The sequence below is a fragment of the Perca flavescens genome, chromosome 21 (assembly GCF_004354835.1).
Source record: "Perca flavescens isolate YP-PL-M2 chromosome 21, PFLA_1.0, whole genome shotgun sequence".
NCBI classification, from domain to species: Eukaryota; Metazoa; Chordata; class Actinopteri; order Perciformes; family Percidae; genus Perca; species Perca flavescens.
In genome coordinates, this window is record NC_041351.1 from 28,985,013 (window position 1) to 29,002,856 (window position 17,844).

The 17,844-nt window shown below is 41.2% G+C and overlaps 2 protein-coding genes across 2 annotated transcripts; one reads left to right on the plus strand and one right to left on the minus strand.

Annotated features, from left to right (window-relative positions):
* Positions 1–821: 821 nt before the first annotated feature.
* On the minus strand, positions 822–6,912 carry LOC114547950 (NHL repeat-containing protein 3). Its single transcript, XM_028567503.1, has 3 exons — positions 6,388–6,912; positions 5,336–5,538; positions 822–4,735 (listed from the first exon to the last, which is right to left on the minus strand). Exons 1-3 carry the CDS (start codon positions 6,650–6,652, stop codon positions 4,136–4,138), a joined length of 1,068 nt encoding a protein of 355 aa, XP_028423304.1. The 5' UTR covers positions 6,653–6,912; the 3' UTR covers positions 822–4,135.
* A 316-nt stretch (positions 6,913–7,228) lies between these two features.
* nrbf2b (nuclear receptor binding factor 2b) lies at positions 7,229–17,494 on the plus strand. Its single transcript, XM_028567999.1, has 4 exons — positions 7,229–7,445; positions 13,019–13,103; positions 15,624–15,664; positions 16,718–17,494. The coding sequence occupies exons 1-4, from the start codon at positions 7,416–7,418 to the stop codon at positions 17,429–17,431; spliced, it is 870 nt and encodes a 289-aa protein (XP_028423800.1). The 5' UTR covers positions 7,229–7,415; the 3' UTR covers positions 17,432–17,494.
* The last annotated feature ends 350 nt before the right edge of the window (positions 17,495–17,844 follow it).

The window sequence follows — 17,844 nt, forward strand, 5'->3', positions numbered from 1 at the left end:
TTGCTTGGACGCCTACAGAGTTCCTCTCAGACAGTGCTGAGGCCAGAGCAGTGCAGCGCAGCTGGAAACTCTGCTCCGTATGAACGGAGACTGGGCTGATGTTCTTGTAGTTAACCTCAAAATATACACAAACTGTAGGCCTAAACGTGAATTACAAAGTATTCATTATTTGGAACCAAGTGAATTATTATGATAGATAACACAAAAATACAATGTTATGGAGTTTCTTTGTTTTCTAGCACTTCAAAGACGCACATTTTACACAAATAAATGAAGATTCACAAATGTATTTTCTTATTTTAATGATGAAGATACACCATGTGCCATTGCTGCGAGGACTCTTCATATCCTGCTTTTTATTTAAGGTTTTATGAGACACACAAACAATAGACACATCATTTTTAGGATGGTATTAGTAATTCAAACCATTGTGGATCCACTTTATCTATTATTAATTAAACTGTAAACTAGTGAACACCTTCTTTAAAAACGCTTACCTTTACAGTTCTGCTAGTAGGAAATGTATTACTAAGAAAATTTGAACTGATTTGTGCTGACATGAACTTCCTGAAATTATTTGGAAGTCAGTACACACTCATCTGTACATGTTCATGTGCTTGTGTTTAAAACTGTGCATAAGTATAGTTTATAAGTAAAATACATTGGATGTGTTCATCTCTGCAATTGAGCTATCCATGCAATCCATAATCAACCTATCAATATATTTTCATGGAAGTAGATACTGTATGCGCAGGAAACTGTATGAACTGAGCTCCATCTAGTGGTAGATGGAGTTCAAAGACACACACTTTACACAGATAAACACTCCTCAAACCCACAGTACAGGCCAACTCTCTGTGTTGTTTTTATTGGGGAAAAGCTTAACATGCATTTTCCAACACCAATGAATACAATGCAAAGTACTGTATGCCAAAAGATTTACACATGGAAAATGATGACAATAAAACCAAATGAACCAAACAGGTTATTTATACTTCCTTTAGACATTCATCATTAAAACTCATACATCACCTTCAGCACAGAACACTGTTCCTTAAAGTATATCAGGACATACAAATGCATCATGGGCACATTTCAGAATGCTGTAGATAACAATTCAAGGGCGCTATCTCGAGATTACAACTTAATAAAGTGACTTCAGATTTGGCAGTATTGCACCTCCATAAAGTTGGGGAGATATCCTGACTCTTTGTCTCGAATGTGTCAAACTCCAAAATGGCAGAATTCTACATGCAATGGCATCTTCGTCAGACCATCCCTGCCTGGCAAATGCCCACATCTGTTCATAATCCATACACTGTTAGTAACGCAGGTTTTCTGTTAACTATTTGTAGTCGCCAAGCCCAAACTGAGATACATTTTTTTCAGATGTAACAAAGCTCCCCCAGAGCCACAGAATATTATACAACTGTCTTCGCAGGCAGAGTAGTACTCATCAAGATGATTAAACTGAATTTAATGTGTAAAATTAGATGGAACCACATAGATTTACATTCTGGAATTACCAGCAAACCAGGGCCTGAAAACATGATTACATAAAGCTCATTTGTATTTGTATTTATTATAAGGATCCCTATTAGCTGACGCCTAGACGACCCGCTAGGCTTCCTGGGGGTCCAAAACAACATTAAAATAATTTCCTGACATGTACAGAAAAGAAAAGAACACAAATACAACAATATCTGCATACAGAACTAAATAACAAAAAAGCAACCAAAATAAAAATTAAATAAAAACAATAACAAACCAAGCAAATAGAGAAATATCTTGAAAACAAAGCTAAAAAATAGCTAACATTAAGGTAGCTCACATAGACAAAGAAGAAAATCTAATATTTTTAACCACATAATAAGAAATCTCATGATAAATAATTTAAGTAAGATTTGACTTTTTTTTCAAAATGTACCTTTCCTGTGATAAAACGAATGTTACTTGGGATATTATTCCACAAACAACTTGCTCTGTAAATGAAAGATTTTTTCAGGTTTTTGGATTTTGGTAAAGGTGCAATCATCTGCCCGCTACTGGCTCCTCTTGTTAAATACTGTAAGTGTGGATATGTGAACTGTAAGTTAGGTCATCAAAACTAAATGACAGCAGAAATGCAAAGAGAATAAGTGCAACGCACTACAATTCTATACAGTGGGAGGTCCCTGTTTTATAGCACTCTCTGAAGGACTGTTGAACCAACAGCAAGTATCACTTCCTCCCTCACTGAATCAGGTAAATCACAAATTATTCAAGTTTCCACACAACCTGTACAGTGACTGACAGGGGCAACACAGAGTCACTGAAAAAGCAAAGATGCTATCACTATATGTTTCTCACCGGAATGACAATATCAAAATACCGGTGATCTACTGCAAAACAGTCACATAATACATCCAGATTAACTATACACCTACAATGGCAAAATCTTTTTTTATAAAGAATTACTCAATCATACACATTATTTATTTACTGCATTGTGAAGTGCTTCAATGATATTTATAGACAACTCAGATCAAACTGTGCGCTAGACAATTAAGTTCTAGCCTTTTACACATTTATACATGTCATAGGTCATAGGAATGTCTTTAAAAACAGCCATATGCTGGCAAAAGGCTGAACCTGCAAAAAGCACAAAAGAGTTTACAGTTTTTCTTAATCGATTTGGCACATTTACCAAAACAAACTTTTCAAAACTCTAAGTACAACCCTCACACCACTTGGTACATCCAGCAGTATCACTCTATGTGACCTGCAAAAGGTGATTACTCTATTTTATCGACGTCACACCTAATATCCTCAGTGGTGTAGTCTACGTGATACGCAGGTATACACAGTATACCCACTAAAAAAGCTCCAGGATTTTCATATACCTCAACTGTCAGCGTTTGGTTGCTCTAAATTGTGAGGAAATTGTATAGTTCCCTATATAGTCTAAGTCTATTCATCTGAAATCTTTTACAACTAAACCACATACCTATTATGTATCTAATATGTATGTGTGACAGGTTATTGTGATTGTTGGTTGCTCTATTTTGCATGTAGGGATTTACACAATAAACATATGTATAACTGCATTTGAGAATAATATCAATGGTAAATGAATGCAAACTATTTTGACCTGCGAGGCTTACTCAATGCATTTTGTGCCAAAGCAATTACAAATGACTATAGTCATGTGAACAAGTGACCTAATGTTCATATAAATAGTCATATATAGTTTAATAGTCATTCGATGATTGTGCCAAAGGGATTGAGAAAAACTGTAGTTTCTAGATAGAAGAAAGGAAACAGCTCTGCCTCAGAGAAACTCTCGTCTTTTCAAGCAGTCCAAAGTCAAGAAAAAATACAAATGGCTCATCATTTCACAAACAGGAAATAACAACAACAATATGTTCACTTTTGATGGCAATTACTGATTATGGTTTATCGACAACAAATAACCAACAACATGATACCCTTATGTATTGTGAAGAAAATAAATTCAACTGCATATTATTTTGTAATAGCAGAAGTGGCTTTGTTACAAATATGACGCTAGTATTTTCACTTAATATATGCTATCAACCATGGTTGTGTCTTTTTGGGTCTATGCCTATGTGTTCTTGTTTTATGCTTATGGGTTGTATTGTTGTGGCTTATCTCATGTTTTAAGCCATCAACCTGCTAGGGACTGCAGATGAAAATTAGCCTGCATGGCTAAATCTGGCACATTTACATGTTGGACTCTGGGCTCATGTTGATTAAAGCTAAAGTGCGTAGTTTCTGTTGCCTCCATGAGGAACTTTAAGTAATCTGCATCCACATGAGACAAGCCTTATGTGGTCGCGCTCCATTGAGGCAAGTTTCTTTCAAAACCCAAATACTGTTGCAATCTCTTACTATAAAAATTTAATTTCTATGAGACAGGGTTGTCGTGGGATATCGTAGACATCTTGACCTCAGATATTGGATCTCACAATATAAGTAGGGTTCATCATACTGACAAAGATATCATTTTTTTCTGGATCACATGATTGCAAATTACAGAACACATGGACATTTTTGGTCCGGTTTCTAATAATTGGTAACGCTTATTATAGGCGCAGTTAGTTTCTGATGGGTCATGCCATTTCAAAGTGTGGCACTATGGGAAGCTCTTACCCAGACTGAAGGGGGTAAACTTCTGGGCCTGCTGAGCTCCAATCTCAGCCACGTACAGGGCCCCTGTCTTTAGGTCCAGGTCTACCAGGTGGGGCTTCACTTCTTCAGCCAGCTGGATCACACTGACCACACTGCACTGGCCAATCAAACCCACCCGTGGGGCATCCAGCAGCGAAATCTGGTTGGTGTTGAGCTGGACAACAACAAAGTACATCTTGTCCGGTGTCAGGCGGACGGAGTAGGGCGCATCCTCAGTGAAGCAGCTCCCCCATGTCCCCAGCCAGTCCCCAGTAATGGAGTTAAAGACCTGGATCCTCTTGTTCCCTCTGTCGGCCACCCACACCCTGTGGGCGTTGTCCACAGTCACGCTGTGGGGGATGTAGAACTGAGCCAGGCCCTGTCCTTTCTCTCCGTGCATCCACAACACCTCCTGTTCTTTGGACAGCTTGATGAGGCGGTTGTTCATCCCCCCGTCACCGTCCACGATGTACATCTCTCCAGAGTCGTGGACGAAGATCTCCGCCGGCTGGTCGAACTGCAGAGGGTTCACCCCAGAGCCTGCCTTCCCTGGCGTACCAAGAACCTGACAAAACCAAGAAAGTAGTCAACACCAAGCAACATTTGGCTTTTCTAATTATATATATATATATATATAATGCTAAATACTTAAATGGGAAACAAGCTAGTGGAACCTGAACCTAGTCTCGCATTGCCAGACATTCCTCAACAGCGCTGCAGAGGAGTGTCTGGCTAGTCCACACAGCATTCCGGGATGGGAGAAAAACGTGCTCTGTTTATTGGCATTTCTTTAAACCAATCACAATCGTCTTGGACATTGCCAAGCAGCGAACGGAGCAACGATGCCTCTGCAAAATAGCCTCGGGAAGGAACTTGTTTTGGTGGACCGTGGAGGTTCAAAAGTAGTTTTAGTCGTGCAACAGAAAACTCAGATTGGACAGATAGTCTGGCTAGCTGTCTGGATTTAACCATAGTCCTCATAAATCTACCGGAGTTTATTCCAACACAAAGAAAGCGGAAGGTAACAGACATCCGGCCGAAAAGAGGGACATCCGGCGGAATTTCTGGCCGCACCTGAACAATCCCGGAAGTTGAACATTGTGGATAAAGACTAACCTGAACCAAATAGTTCTAGTTACAAATCAAATCCTAGAGAAGCAGTCACCTGCAGGAGCTTCCCAGATGGGGAGTACTGTTTGATGCAGTGGCCGTACGGGCCGTTCCCCACATCTGTGATCCACACAGTGGGGTTTGACGAGGCAGCGTCTGCTACAAATATACCATGAGGCATCTCCAGGGTGGTCGTGTTCCAGGACATAAGAAAATCTCCGTCTGTGGTGAACACCAGCACCTTGGGCACATTGTTACCTAATAGCAAAGCAAAGGCAAACACTGTGTGAAATATCTGGCAGCACATTTTATATTGATTTGATCTGTACTTGTTCAAAGTAAAAAGTATGATCAAGATAAATAAAGTATGAATAATACTATTCTGCAACGTAGGGGTTGTAAAGATATCAATAGACAATTGTTTGACAACCATTTAATGCTTTATAGAAACCAAATGTGTTTCTGGAATTTTTTGACAATACTAAAAATATGGAATAATACCAGCTTCAAAAATCAGTATGCATTTATACAACAAGATAGACATTCACACATCTCAGTACACATCTGAAAATGGCATTCATATTTTCAAATTAGAACACACCTACAAGTCTGATACACATCTGGAATTATTTTCACAAATGTTAATGAACATTTTTAATTCATTCTATCTATCTATCTATCTATTTAAAGTAATGGTTTTATTTACAAAACAAACAAACACAAATGCTTTTACTAATATGATCAAAAACCTACATTTGGAGTACACAAATGAAATAAAGCAAAATGTAGATTTGCTCTAACTTGATAACTTGCATGTGGATCTGGGCGAGATGGAAAAAAAATCAAATATCACTATATTTTTGGCCAAATACATCAATGTCGATATTGCGGCAATATTGTAGAGTTAACTATTGGTGCTTTCACAAAGCTAGTTAGTCTGGTAAATTCAGAAGTAATACACTTTACTTTAATGAAACCTTTAAACCCTTAAAAGTCATATCATATCACGATATTACGATATCCAAACATTAAGATGATATCTGTCCTCATATATCAATGTCGATATAATATCGACATATTGCACAGCCCCTACTTGCACGTATTTACCTCTCTGTGCCACATGCACCACACCAGCGTACTGGTTGACAGCCACTCCGAACACCTCCCCGGTGAAGAGCTCTGGGTTCTTGGGCCAACTCAGTTCCAGTTTGTACAGGGGTCTGCCCAGCAGCTGGTAGTCCCGTCTGAGGCTGGAGCTGCCGGGCTGCTGGGTGCCAATAGTGCCACATCCGTACAGCACCACCATAAGCACAACTAACGAAGCCATACTGGACGCTAGCAAACACGTATGGCCTCTCTTTTTCATCAACATCGGTGGTTTAGCTGGTGGTTTGTGTTGCGTTTAATATCCTGGTCAAGTGACGCTCGGTAACGTTAGCTCTGCGAGAACACTGACTAAAGTAATCAGTTACCGTCAGCCACACAGTTTGTTCCGAAACAAGCTAAACATGTAATGTGATAACTGTTAAGATGCGATACTATAAAGTTAAAACCCGGGGATTTACATATAATTTGAAACCCACTGACCACATTCAATGTAGAACTCACTTCCTCGAGTCCTAGACGAAAACAAAACAGAGTGCAAGTGATTAACGCATAGCATTTCCGGTAAATATTTCGCAATAAAAGCATTACTAAAATACCAAGACCATCAATTCTGGCTACCGTTACCGGGCAGATTATGGGTCAAGCAAGTGGTTCGACTCAATGTTTGAGTGAATATTAAAGAAATGCAGATGCGTTTGGACTAATTATATGCCTGGTTGTTCGTATTTTACAAAGACCGTTGCGACGATTCCAACGCTATTATTTGAAGGCTTTTAATTTCAGGGCATGCCTTTTTCTATTCCCGGTCATTTGTGGGATTTGACGCAGCACAACGTCTAACCAAAACGTACTGTAGAACGGATGTGACATCACGACGTGTTGACGCAGCTTTGACTGGAGGCGACTGTTGTGCTTCCCTGACAGTAGCTAATATTCGTATAATTCTTTTTTTAATACTTTTTTTTTTATCGCAGTGCGAATGACAGCGACACATTTCATGTAGTGTAAGCCATAGAAGAATCGATTCCATGGAGGTCGTGGACAGCCCGCTTAATCTCGTAAGTTTCGGTCTTGATGTTGCAATAACAGGCTAACGTTACTGTAGCTAAGAGAGAGATTGCATAGGTGAACTCCACTAGCTGGCTCCCATACAAGTTAGCGGCTAGCCGCTCTGTTTGACTTGTTCCTGTTGTTGTCTGCTGGCTTGCTTGGACAGGCTACACATAATACATTTTGGGTTTGTCCTCGACAGAACGAGCCAGACTTCTGACGTTGGAAAATGGCAGCTACTATCCGATTGAATAACGTTAGGTGTTTATGTTGTTATGGCTATGTCGTGTTAAGAATTGTTATTAACAGCGAGGTGCGAACTTAGTTAGTTGACTTGTTTGCAAGGCCATTTAATAACTAATGTTGCTGTTAGCCGGGTATTTAAAAACGTATCGCAGTATGACGTCTCCTTGTTGTCAATTAAGGACAATGACAGTGGCATTCTTTTGAAGGCAAGTTACCCGTTTTGATCTAGCATATAGGTCCGTGTACGTTTTGATAGTTTGTTTTTTCGTTTGAACCACAAAACAAAATAACGAGAGTTTTTTGTTTGTCGTTTCAAACCAAAAACAAAGAAACGGTAAAAAAAAGAGCTGTTCTCCGTTTTTGGTTTCTAAATCCAAAAACTACTAAACCAAATTTAAATAACGGTCCAATTTTGTTTTTTTTAAATTCCTTTTTTTTATTTCTCCGTTTGAATATCTACATTAAAAGAAAGACAGGCTGGCCACGTGACCCGGAAGTAATAGTAAATAAAGCCTATAAAAATAAAATCCAAGCTTTTAAAACGGTCATATGCAGCACTAAAGTTATACCAGAGTAACGTTAGAAGAAAAAAAATCTATCAATAAATAAGCTTATATAAACCTGGACCGAAAGAAATATGTTAGCAACAGTAGTTTATTACAGTGATTTAATATCGTGCCTATCCATCCACATCACCAGTCACGTTTAATGAGCGCATGCATTTGGTTCAATACAGTAATAGTTAACCTAAGAACTTATTGTGTGTGCAGAGTTGTTACTGTTAGCACTATATTATATAGGAGAGAGCCGGGACAGTTTAAATACTTTTTAATTAAACGTAATTTAAAGCGATCATATCGCACTGAAAGCTAATATTTTGTCACTAGCAACCTACACCTGTCGTCTGTCAAATACAGTTGCATTTTCAGCTTTGAACAAAACCGTTCAGAAATTATTACAGCAGAAGTGGGGCGTGCGTTATGTTTCATTCGTCCCTGGTCTGGACGATTGAAACAGCATGGGGGGGGGGCAACAATCTTTCTAAAATAACACCTTTTGGGAGTACCATTCATGATATGTAGTAAAATATTTAAGTTGTGGGGAGTTTATATGGCTAAATTGTATGTTTCATTCGTCCCCCCATGCTGTTTCAATCGTCCCGACCAGGAGGGACGAATGAAACATTACGCACGCCCCACTGCTGTAATAATTCCTGAACGGTTTTGTTCAAAGCTGAAATTGCAACTGTATTTGACAGAGGACAGGTGTAGGTTGCTAGTGACAAAATATTTAGCTTTCAGTGCAATATGATCGCTTTGTAAATTACGTTTAATTAAAAAGCTACCGGGTGCGGGGCTCTCCGTGCCGCTGGAGCTCCGACTGCAGGTCGAGGTCGGCAGCGAAGCTTGTAAAGTGTTACCCTTTCTGACAATAGTAACGTTGCTCCGCTGGCCGATCCCCACTGATGACGGTCCGTCTGCGGCTGCAGGACCTGGAGCTCACCGCCAGTGTTTCAGTTTGACTGTTAAAAAGTGTTCAGATAATAAAAAGGTATTTATTTAGAAGCAGGCTGGTTGGTTAGTTGGCCAACGCTAGCTTGCTATTCCACTAAGCTTCCATGCTAGCTCTTAAGCCGGACAGAGTTGTCCCTCATCTGGCGATAGAAACCCTGCTTTCATCGTTCCGTTGGCTCAGAGCTCCACAGCCACAGCCCAGTTACAAATTAGTTTTGCACCAAATCGCAAGAAGTGTTGCAAAAGTCGAGGCGCAGATGAGCACATATAAGTTGCAGTGACAGATTCGAGAGGTTGTAATCACTGAGTTGTGGTTGTGATGGAAAATGAACCTGAGTAGAAAGAAATAAAGTACACGAGTACATGTTGCATTACAAGTCATTGTGTTCATGCAAATATCAATCTACACATTTGTGAATATTTTTTCTGCGACTTCAAATTCAGATCACGTACGTGTGTGAATATTTTTTACAAGTGCAAATTTTAACATAGTTCAGATTTTTTGTTCTGCAAGTTCTCACATTGTATTCTACAAGCTCTCACCTTTTGCACCATATTTACCTTCATACACTGCTGGTAGAAAGGGGGAACAGTTTGGTCCATTACGGTGGAAACCACATTAAATATTAATGTAATATAGTGCTAACAGTAACAACTCTGCACACACAATAAGTTCTAGGTTAATATTACCAACTGTATTGAACTATGTGCTCATTAAACGTGACTGGTGATGTGTACGTGGATAGGCACGATATTAAATCACTGTAATAAACTACTGTTGCTAATATATTTCTTTCGGTCCAGGACAGGTTTATATAAGCCTATTTATTGATTGATTTTTTTTCTTCTAACGTTACTCTGGTATAACGTTAGTACTGCATATTATGACCGTTCTAAAAGCTTGGATTTTATTTTTATAGGCTTTATTTACTATTACTTCCGGGTCACGTGGCCAGCCTGTCTTTCTTTTAATGTAGATATTCAAACGGAGAAATAAAAAAAAGGAATTTCAAAAAAACAAAATCGGACCGTTATTTGAATTTGGTTTAGTAGTTTTTCGTTTTTGGATTCAGAAACCAAAAACGGATAATGGCTCTTTTTTTACCGTTTCTTTGTTTTTTGGTTTGAAACGACAAACGAAAAACAGCTCGTTTCTCGTTATTTTGTTTTGTGGTTCAAACGAAAAAACAAACTATCAAAACGTACACGGACCTATATAACATTGTAATCAGCATTGTAATTAAGAAAGACGACATTAGGGGTAACGTTACGGTTGGGTATCGTTTGGATTTTAGGGAATCCGATTCCAATTCTGCTTAACTATTCCGGTTCTTAACGATTCTTTATTACGATTCTTTGAGGGGCGGAGTGAAAACCGATCACATGCTTAATTCGCAGATTGTGAATTGCTTGTTTTGTGGTTCGTATCATGTACTGACTTGACTTCTGTGAGTTGATTCTGAAAGCAGTGGAGCACTAGGGCTGCACAATTAATCACAATCGCAATATGAACTAGTGCAATATCCAAGAGTGACGAAGAGATCAAAAAGTGGCTGATGGTCAGCCACTGTGGTAAATCGGTCCCTCCAGGATTCCGCGATGTTGCGATCGCGCCAATTCACACACATTCGTGAATTTGGTGCGACTGCAACTTTTCCGCAAATTTGACCAATGACTTCCCGTGACTTTGACTAATCCCAGCAGTACCACGTGCCAGATACACAAACAACACACACGGTGGATGCAGGAAAAAACGGAGATGACCTAAATTGAGGACAGCTACACTCGTTATTGTAAGTGCAATGATAAGTTAAAGTCCAATAAGTAACGTTACTTTATCAAACTGTATGAATGTGAGTCCAAGGCCAGGATAGGAAATTAACTAACAATGTAAAGATCAACAAGCCACTGACATATGTTCAAATTTGATTCATTCAATAAATTTATTTTTTGTCTTTAATCCACCAGCCATTTTCATATTATACCAACGTTCGCAGCATCCTGAGCCTTTTTGGTAAGGTTACTAGGAAAACTCAGCCCAGAGTAATTTTATTCTCCCCTAAACAAGTTTCATTTTTATTTTTAAATTTAAATGTTTTGAAACTTTCACTGTCTCTCCCAACTTCATTGCAACAAAAAGACATCGCAACTTTTATCGCAATTTTTTTACAAAAGCTCCCGCAAAATCAGGCATTTTGGGCCGCAACATCTCAAAAAGAGGTAGTGAAATCCTGGAGGGACTGGTAAATAGGCATAATTCGATCCCCTGGCGCCACATACCACTCACTACAGCGGCATTTGCCGGTGACTGATGGCATATGTCACATCGTGTAATGTCAACAGCACCGCGACTGCTTTCTGCTTTAATATCATATTAGTCTGCGTGAAGTTTTGAAAAGTGTAACCACACTTACAACCACTTTACCGGCATTGCTGTGAATCAAACAACACTGCAGAGACGACATAGCTCACTCCGTCCTCACCTCTGCGTGTGTGTGTCGGAGCCCCGCTCTCTGTCTACATGCAGAGAGGACAGATAAACTTGCCCTTACTTGCTCTCAGGTACCGAAATTTGGCACCGTTTGATTTAGCGTGAATCAGTCCACGGTAGTACCGACATAATTCGGTCGGTACCCTAAAATGTACCAAGTTCGGTACCCAATCCTACTTTTCGGCCGGATGTCCGTTACCTTCCGCTTCATTGTGTTGTCATTTTAAACTTCTTTCTAAAATTTCTGAGGACTATGGTTAACTGCTCCTCAGATCTCTGCAGGCTAAATAGCCTGTGATCCGTTAATCTGAGTTTTCTGTTGCACGACTAAAACAACTTTTGAAAGTACACATGTTCCACCAAAATAAGTTCCTTCCCGAGGCTATTTTGCAGATGCACCGTGGCTCCGACCTCCCAAGACGATTGTGATTGGTTTAAAGGAATGCCAATAGACCAGAGCAGGTTTTTCTCCCATCCCGGGAGAACTAGGAGTAGCCAGATCCTCCTCCGCAGCGCTGGGGAGGAAGGTCTGGCAATATGAGACTACTACATCCCTAGACGAGTGATTGCAGTTTACCGGCTCTGCTACCAACGGAGAGCCTACGAGCCTCTGCACAGCAGCGGGGGCGGGTTCAAAAAAGCAACTAGTGACAAATCTAGCAATTTTTTGGAGAAGAGAGACACCAGTATTGTCCGGAGAGAGCGAGGTCTTTCTCTTTTGCGGACGCCACTGTCACCTCTTTCTGTCACTGACTGAGGTGCAGCAGCGAGCCTACGGCCGCGTCATGTAGTGTCGTGTAGTACTACAGATAGAGGCTATGCCGGAGGAAAAGTGAGAAAGCAATTCTTACTTTCTCTGTGTGATCATTTTACAATCAAATACAGCCAAACGTACACCACAGCTGTTGTCTTTAACTTATGTATAAGGGATTTGTCATATGATGTTGCGGTTATAAAATTAATGATTTAAGCGGTGCAAAAGATCGGCCTGTTCCGAACAGGCACATGCTCTAAACGCGCACTGCATTAGTGATGAAGAAAGCCTTAAAGCCGCACATTTGAGAAACTAGTAGCACTAAATGATTCACATTTTGCCAGAATAATGACTGAAAAGATAAAGCAATTGTCAAACTTCTTGCGGATTCATTTTCTGTCGTTTGATTGTATTACTCTTATAATTGTCAATTGTCCATCGAAACCCAAATTCAAATCAAATCATTCTACAAGCACTCTGCGACTGGGGCAAGTCGAGGGGGACAAGAGAACGATAACTTAATGATAATTTATGATACGATGATGTTAAAAATTATTGAAACTTGCCTCTCTTCAGGCTCATCAGCAGTGCAGGAAGGCAGACCGTTTGCTGGTGGCTGGAAAGTATGAAGAGGCCATCTCCTGTCATGGAAAAGCAGCAGGTAAGTTCAGTGACACAGACGATGAGTCTATGGCAATCGTGCTACTTTTGAGGATAGCTGCTCTTAAAGGAGAATTGCGGCGCAAAATGAACCTAGGGGTTAATAACACGTGTACTGAGTCGACCGTTCTCTGGGATATGTTTTCATGCTAATCGGATGTGACCAGTTTTAGGGCAAACCGCTAATTAGCTTATAATGCTAGTCGTCGGGGCACTGCTAAAGTAAAAAGAAATTGCTATTTCTACACCACTAACAAGGCTCAAACCAGCACCACACTTCCACGGTAGTATAATGAGGGTCCCTACATGTAAACCGAAGCATTGAGAACTTTGTAAGTGGACTGACAGTTTCCAGTTAATCTTTTAATGTGTGTAATTATAATGTGTTGAGTTATTTAAACAAACGATCGGTGAAATAAACGCCTCTTGTCCGCGAGTCTCATTGATAGAGCCTGCGGCTGGATGGAGCTCTATCAATGAGAACTAGCTAGCCTCCTCTTAGAATTCCTCTGGAATTCACAAAAATTCATTAACTTGAAATCGGACACCGTTGTTAGCTTTATAAGACCTTGAGGTAGATGTTGAGTGGCATGACAAAATTCAAACTGTAAATATACTCTAATTACGCCGAAAATGAAGCTAACCATCCGTGATTTGAAGTAGCTAACGAAACCCCTTATGTTCACAAAAATTCATTAACTTGAAATCGGACACCGTTGTTAGCTTTATAAGACCTCTAGGTAGATGTTATATAAGTGGCGTGACAAAATTCAAACTGTAAATATAGCTACTCTAGTTATGCCGGCAGCTGGCAGCCAGCCAGAGATTGCTGGCGTAACAAGCTCGCTGACCGCGCTCTCACTCACACACACACACCGGCCATTTAGCAGGAAGAGGGGAGATGCAGGCCCTGGAGCTCTGTCAGGGCAGCAGCGTTTGGTAGTCCATTAACCCAAAAAACAGTGACATTGCGGGGTATGGAGTGCTGTGGGCTGCCAGCCGTGACAGAGCTCCAACTACCCCACAGCAGGCCGAGGTCTGTGAAGGAAGGCAGGCCGGGCGGTGAGGCAGCAACACAGGCAGCAACACAGGCAGCACCGGCCGCTGAACTCCGACACACAGACTTACCAAATTTGCAATTAGCCATACATTTTCCTAAAAAGGCCCACATTTGAGCTTTATATAGTTGATTTCTTGCTTAAAAAAGTCTCAGAAGTGAATTTAATAACGAAATAGCCCGACAAACGTAATGTATAACTTTGCAGTGTCTGAAATATGAGACCTGCTGTCCAGTCTCCCATGTGTTTCTATGTAGTTCGCTCAAACCAATCAGCACGTAGCTCATTCTAAATATTCATGAGCATACCATATTTGGAAGAAAAGCTCTTGTTCCAAATAGAGCCATATCCACAAGGTAGTTAAGGGCCTAATGAAATAGCATTCGGGCAATTTTCAGCCCAACCAATGTTACATACCCTATTAGGAGACCTTAAGGAACAGTGTGAAATACCCTATATAATCATTCTATCACCCCTTTAATGGTTTCATGGGCGTGCTGGTCTTACAGGGAGGTGTGTTCAGGTACATTCTGGGAGTATTGCTATCTTGAGGCAGCGGGAAGTGATCACACCATTGACCAACAAAAACCTGGTCTAAAGTAAATAACGCATTATTTTAACAGAGCATTAGTAAAATGCTCCTAGGCTCGTGCACACTATGCTTGTTACACACACAGGGAAGCGCAGCAGCACACAAACATGCAAATGATTAAAAATAAATATATTACGGTGCAAATCCTCCATCATAACAGCAATGCTCCAAGGTCCAAACGTGCCTGGCTTTTAAAGGGAATGGGAGAGGACACTCTGATTGGTTTATTGCATGTTACGCCCAAAACACACCTATGATTAATGAAGACACTAAGTATAACCCTTGTACGCCGTGCGCTTAGATCGTTAAAATAGGGCCCAAAGTGTTGCCACACTGGTGAATTCAAGGAAGTGGATGAATTTTCCAGTTCTCTTGTTTCTCCATTATCTCCGCCTCCAGCAGTGGCTATGGTGTCTGGAGAAGTGCAGCTGCAGGGTACTGATAAGCGTAATAAACGTTATGCTGTGTCTTTAGCTGCATACTACCAGTAAGCAAAGCTGTGTTTTTTTCTTTTTCCTTGGGACGTGCGCAAGCAGCGGGGTGGAGAAAGAAACAAATACTTGGGAATCGCTGATTCTACTTTTGATTTTGATAATCAAAATTGAAAGCTTGATTTAAAATCGTGACACCCCTAATGTATAGCCTCTATTTGCATTGATAATGGAAGTTTGTGGAACAGGCAAAGTTGTTGGCCTCCCCCTGTGTTTCTCAACTCTCTCTCTCTCTCTCTCTCTCTCTCTCTCTCTCTCTCTCTCTCTCTCTCTCTATCTATCTATCTATCTATCTATCTATCTATCTATCTATCTATCTATCTATCTATCTATCTCTCTCTCTCTCTCTCTCTCTCTCTCTCTCTCTCTCTCTCTCTTAGATCTTTTGACAAATGCAATGAAGACAACCGAGTGTAAGCAGGTGAGACATTCCAGTTTGTTTGTGTGTGTGTTTGTGGACCGTGCAATTTATCTTGACTGAGAATAAACTTCAGTCAGGTCATCTGCTCACTTATTGACAAAGCAGTAATAATATTCAACAAAATACAACACAACGAGAAAATGTGCCCATGGAGTACTTTTACTTTTGATATTTTAAGTACATCTTGCTGATAATACTTTTTTACTTTAAGAAAAGTAAACCTTTTCTGACATTATTAATGTTAGACAATGCTGTAATTTGCTTTGTGTCTCATACTTAAAGAGATATTCTGCCCATTTAAATCCAGCTCTGTGTCATGGCGGTGTGGGCAGTGTGTTTAGATGACTTTCCTCCGTGGTGCCAGCGCATGGGACTCCAAGCGGAGGTCTGCCAAAAGCCACTGGATGACACGAAACGCGTTGCATTATAAAAATTACTCCTATATTATATTCCTAACATTAAAACACTGTCTGAAGTTTAAAACAAATTTAACCAAGCCATTAGTCACTATTACTGCTGATGTGGATTCACTGCTGGACAGGTAAGGCAGGTAGAGGGAGGAGGGGCTGGTGGGGGCTGCCATCGCAACCTGTAAATCCACATTCATACAGATTTTGCCAAATTTTAACATACGTTGCATATTAGTCAAACCGTTACAGTCAGCTTTTATTTTAGCTTGTTCATAAGAATTTGCTTACCAGTACGCTATGGCTGAAACATACCGGTGGTGGATGGGAGGTTTTGTTGCACTTCCAGTAAGGAGTATAGTCGTCACCAGCTTGACTGAAAGGTTAACTTTCACTTCTCACCACTGCGGCCTGTCTGCTCTCTCTCTCTCTCTCCGCTTTCGACCCTAAAAATCTCTGAATACTTACGATAAATAAGAACTACTTCCAATTCAGAACTGGGTTTTAGGGGGCATCCCTACTTGTTTACTAATTCTTTACAGACAAGTCTGCGTACTGACTTTCTTTCCTTGTGTCAGTTTGATATGTCAGTGTAACGGTAAATATTGTAAGTGCTGTGGCTGGTGTTGATACTGTGTGTCTGTAGGCCTGTCTGTCCATGGAGCTGCAAAGGGACACTCATATCAAACAGCAGCGACTGATCCAAGAGCGCTTGAAGAGAGAGGCTCGCCGTGAGGCAACAAAGGCCCGACCTGGCCAGGTGCAGCCCTCCGGCAGCCCAGCCCTCCCGTCTCAAGCCCAGTCCGCCGGCCAGCTCCAGCCCCACGGTTCCCCAGGCCTCTCGGCTGAAGAGGGCGTAGGAATCAGGGAGAGGGAGTACGACACCTTGCTCTACCAGCTTCAGACTCGACAGACTGGCGGCTGCCAGCCTTTGACTCCACCATGCCCTGGATCTAAGACCACCAAGGACGACAAAACTCGCCTGGAAGAACAACAGACCACAATCGATGACCTGCGGCGCCTGGTCGACCAACTAATGAATGAAAACCAGCAGCTGTCAGGCGAGAACAAGCGGCTACAATCTGAAAACGCCCGGCTGCGCTCCGAGGCATGCGAGGCGGCAGACTTTGTGGAGCGCTCGGAGCTCTGGGTGCTCCCTCAAACAGGTGGCGCTATGGGAACAGGGGGTGGGCAGGAGAGGAAAAGCACAGGGAAGGGAAAGGAGATCGCAATCCCTCAGCTGCCACCGCTGGAGATGCCAGCTCAGGAAGATCTGTGTTTGGATGATCTGCCTCCTCTGGAGCTGCCAGAGGACATCCAGAATGAACTCCAGGAGCTACTGGACAGGGACAAACTGTGATACGAGACATATGTCTCTCTCTCTCTCTCTCTCTCTCTCTCTCTCTCTCTCTCTCTCTCTCTCTCTCTCTCTCTCTCTCTCACACTCACACTCACACTCACACACACACACACACACACACACACACACACACACACACACACACACACACACACACACACACCAGGGTTCAACCAATATGGCTTTTGAGTTTGGATGCCAAAAATGTTTGACATCTGAAACCCACAGGCTCAGTCTGATCAGACCTCTGCTCAAGTTAAAGGTGGACAGAGCTATCATGGAAATTCTATGAGCCCCAAACTCTCTGCACTAATAAGAATGATACAGGTGCAGGAAAACTAATAATAATCAGGCAGATGAAGTGATAACACCTATACTACTAATACAATGATGCAATCGAAGGTAACTGAATA

What these genes read in the sequence shown, in the direction of transcription:
- nrbf2b (XM_028567999.1), top strand. Translation starts at nt 7,416, where the DNA reads ATGGAGGTCGTGGACAGCCCGCTTAATCTC. An exon ending in CTGTCATGGAAAAGCAGCAG is followed by an intron (nt 13,104 to 15,623) that starts GTAAGTTCAGTG and finishes TCTCTCTCTTAG; the next exon opens with ATCTTTTGACAAATGCAATG. An exon ending in AGACAACCGAGTGTAAGCAG is followed by an intron (nt 15,665 to 16,717) that starts GTGAGACATTCC and finishes GTGTGTCTGTAG; the next exon opens with GCCTGTCTGTCCATGGAGCT.
- LOC114547950 (XM_028567503.1), bottom strand. Translation starts at nt 6,652, where the DNA reads ATGTTGATGAAAAAGAGAGGCCATACGTGTTTGCTAGCGTCCAGTATG. An exon ending in GGTGCATGTGGCACAGAGAG is followed by an intron (nt 5,539 to 6,387) that starts GTAAATACGTGC and finishes CTTTGCTATTAG; the next exon opens with GTAACAATGTGCCCAAGGTG. An exon ending in CATCTGGGAAGCTCCTGCAG is followed by an intron (nt 4,736 to 5,335) that starts GTGACTGCTTCT and finishes TGGTTTTGTCAG; the next exon opens with GTTCTTGGTACGCCAGGGAA.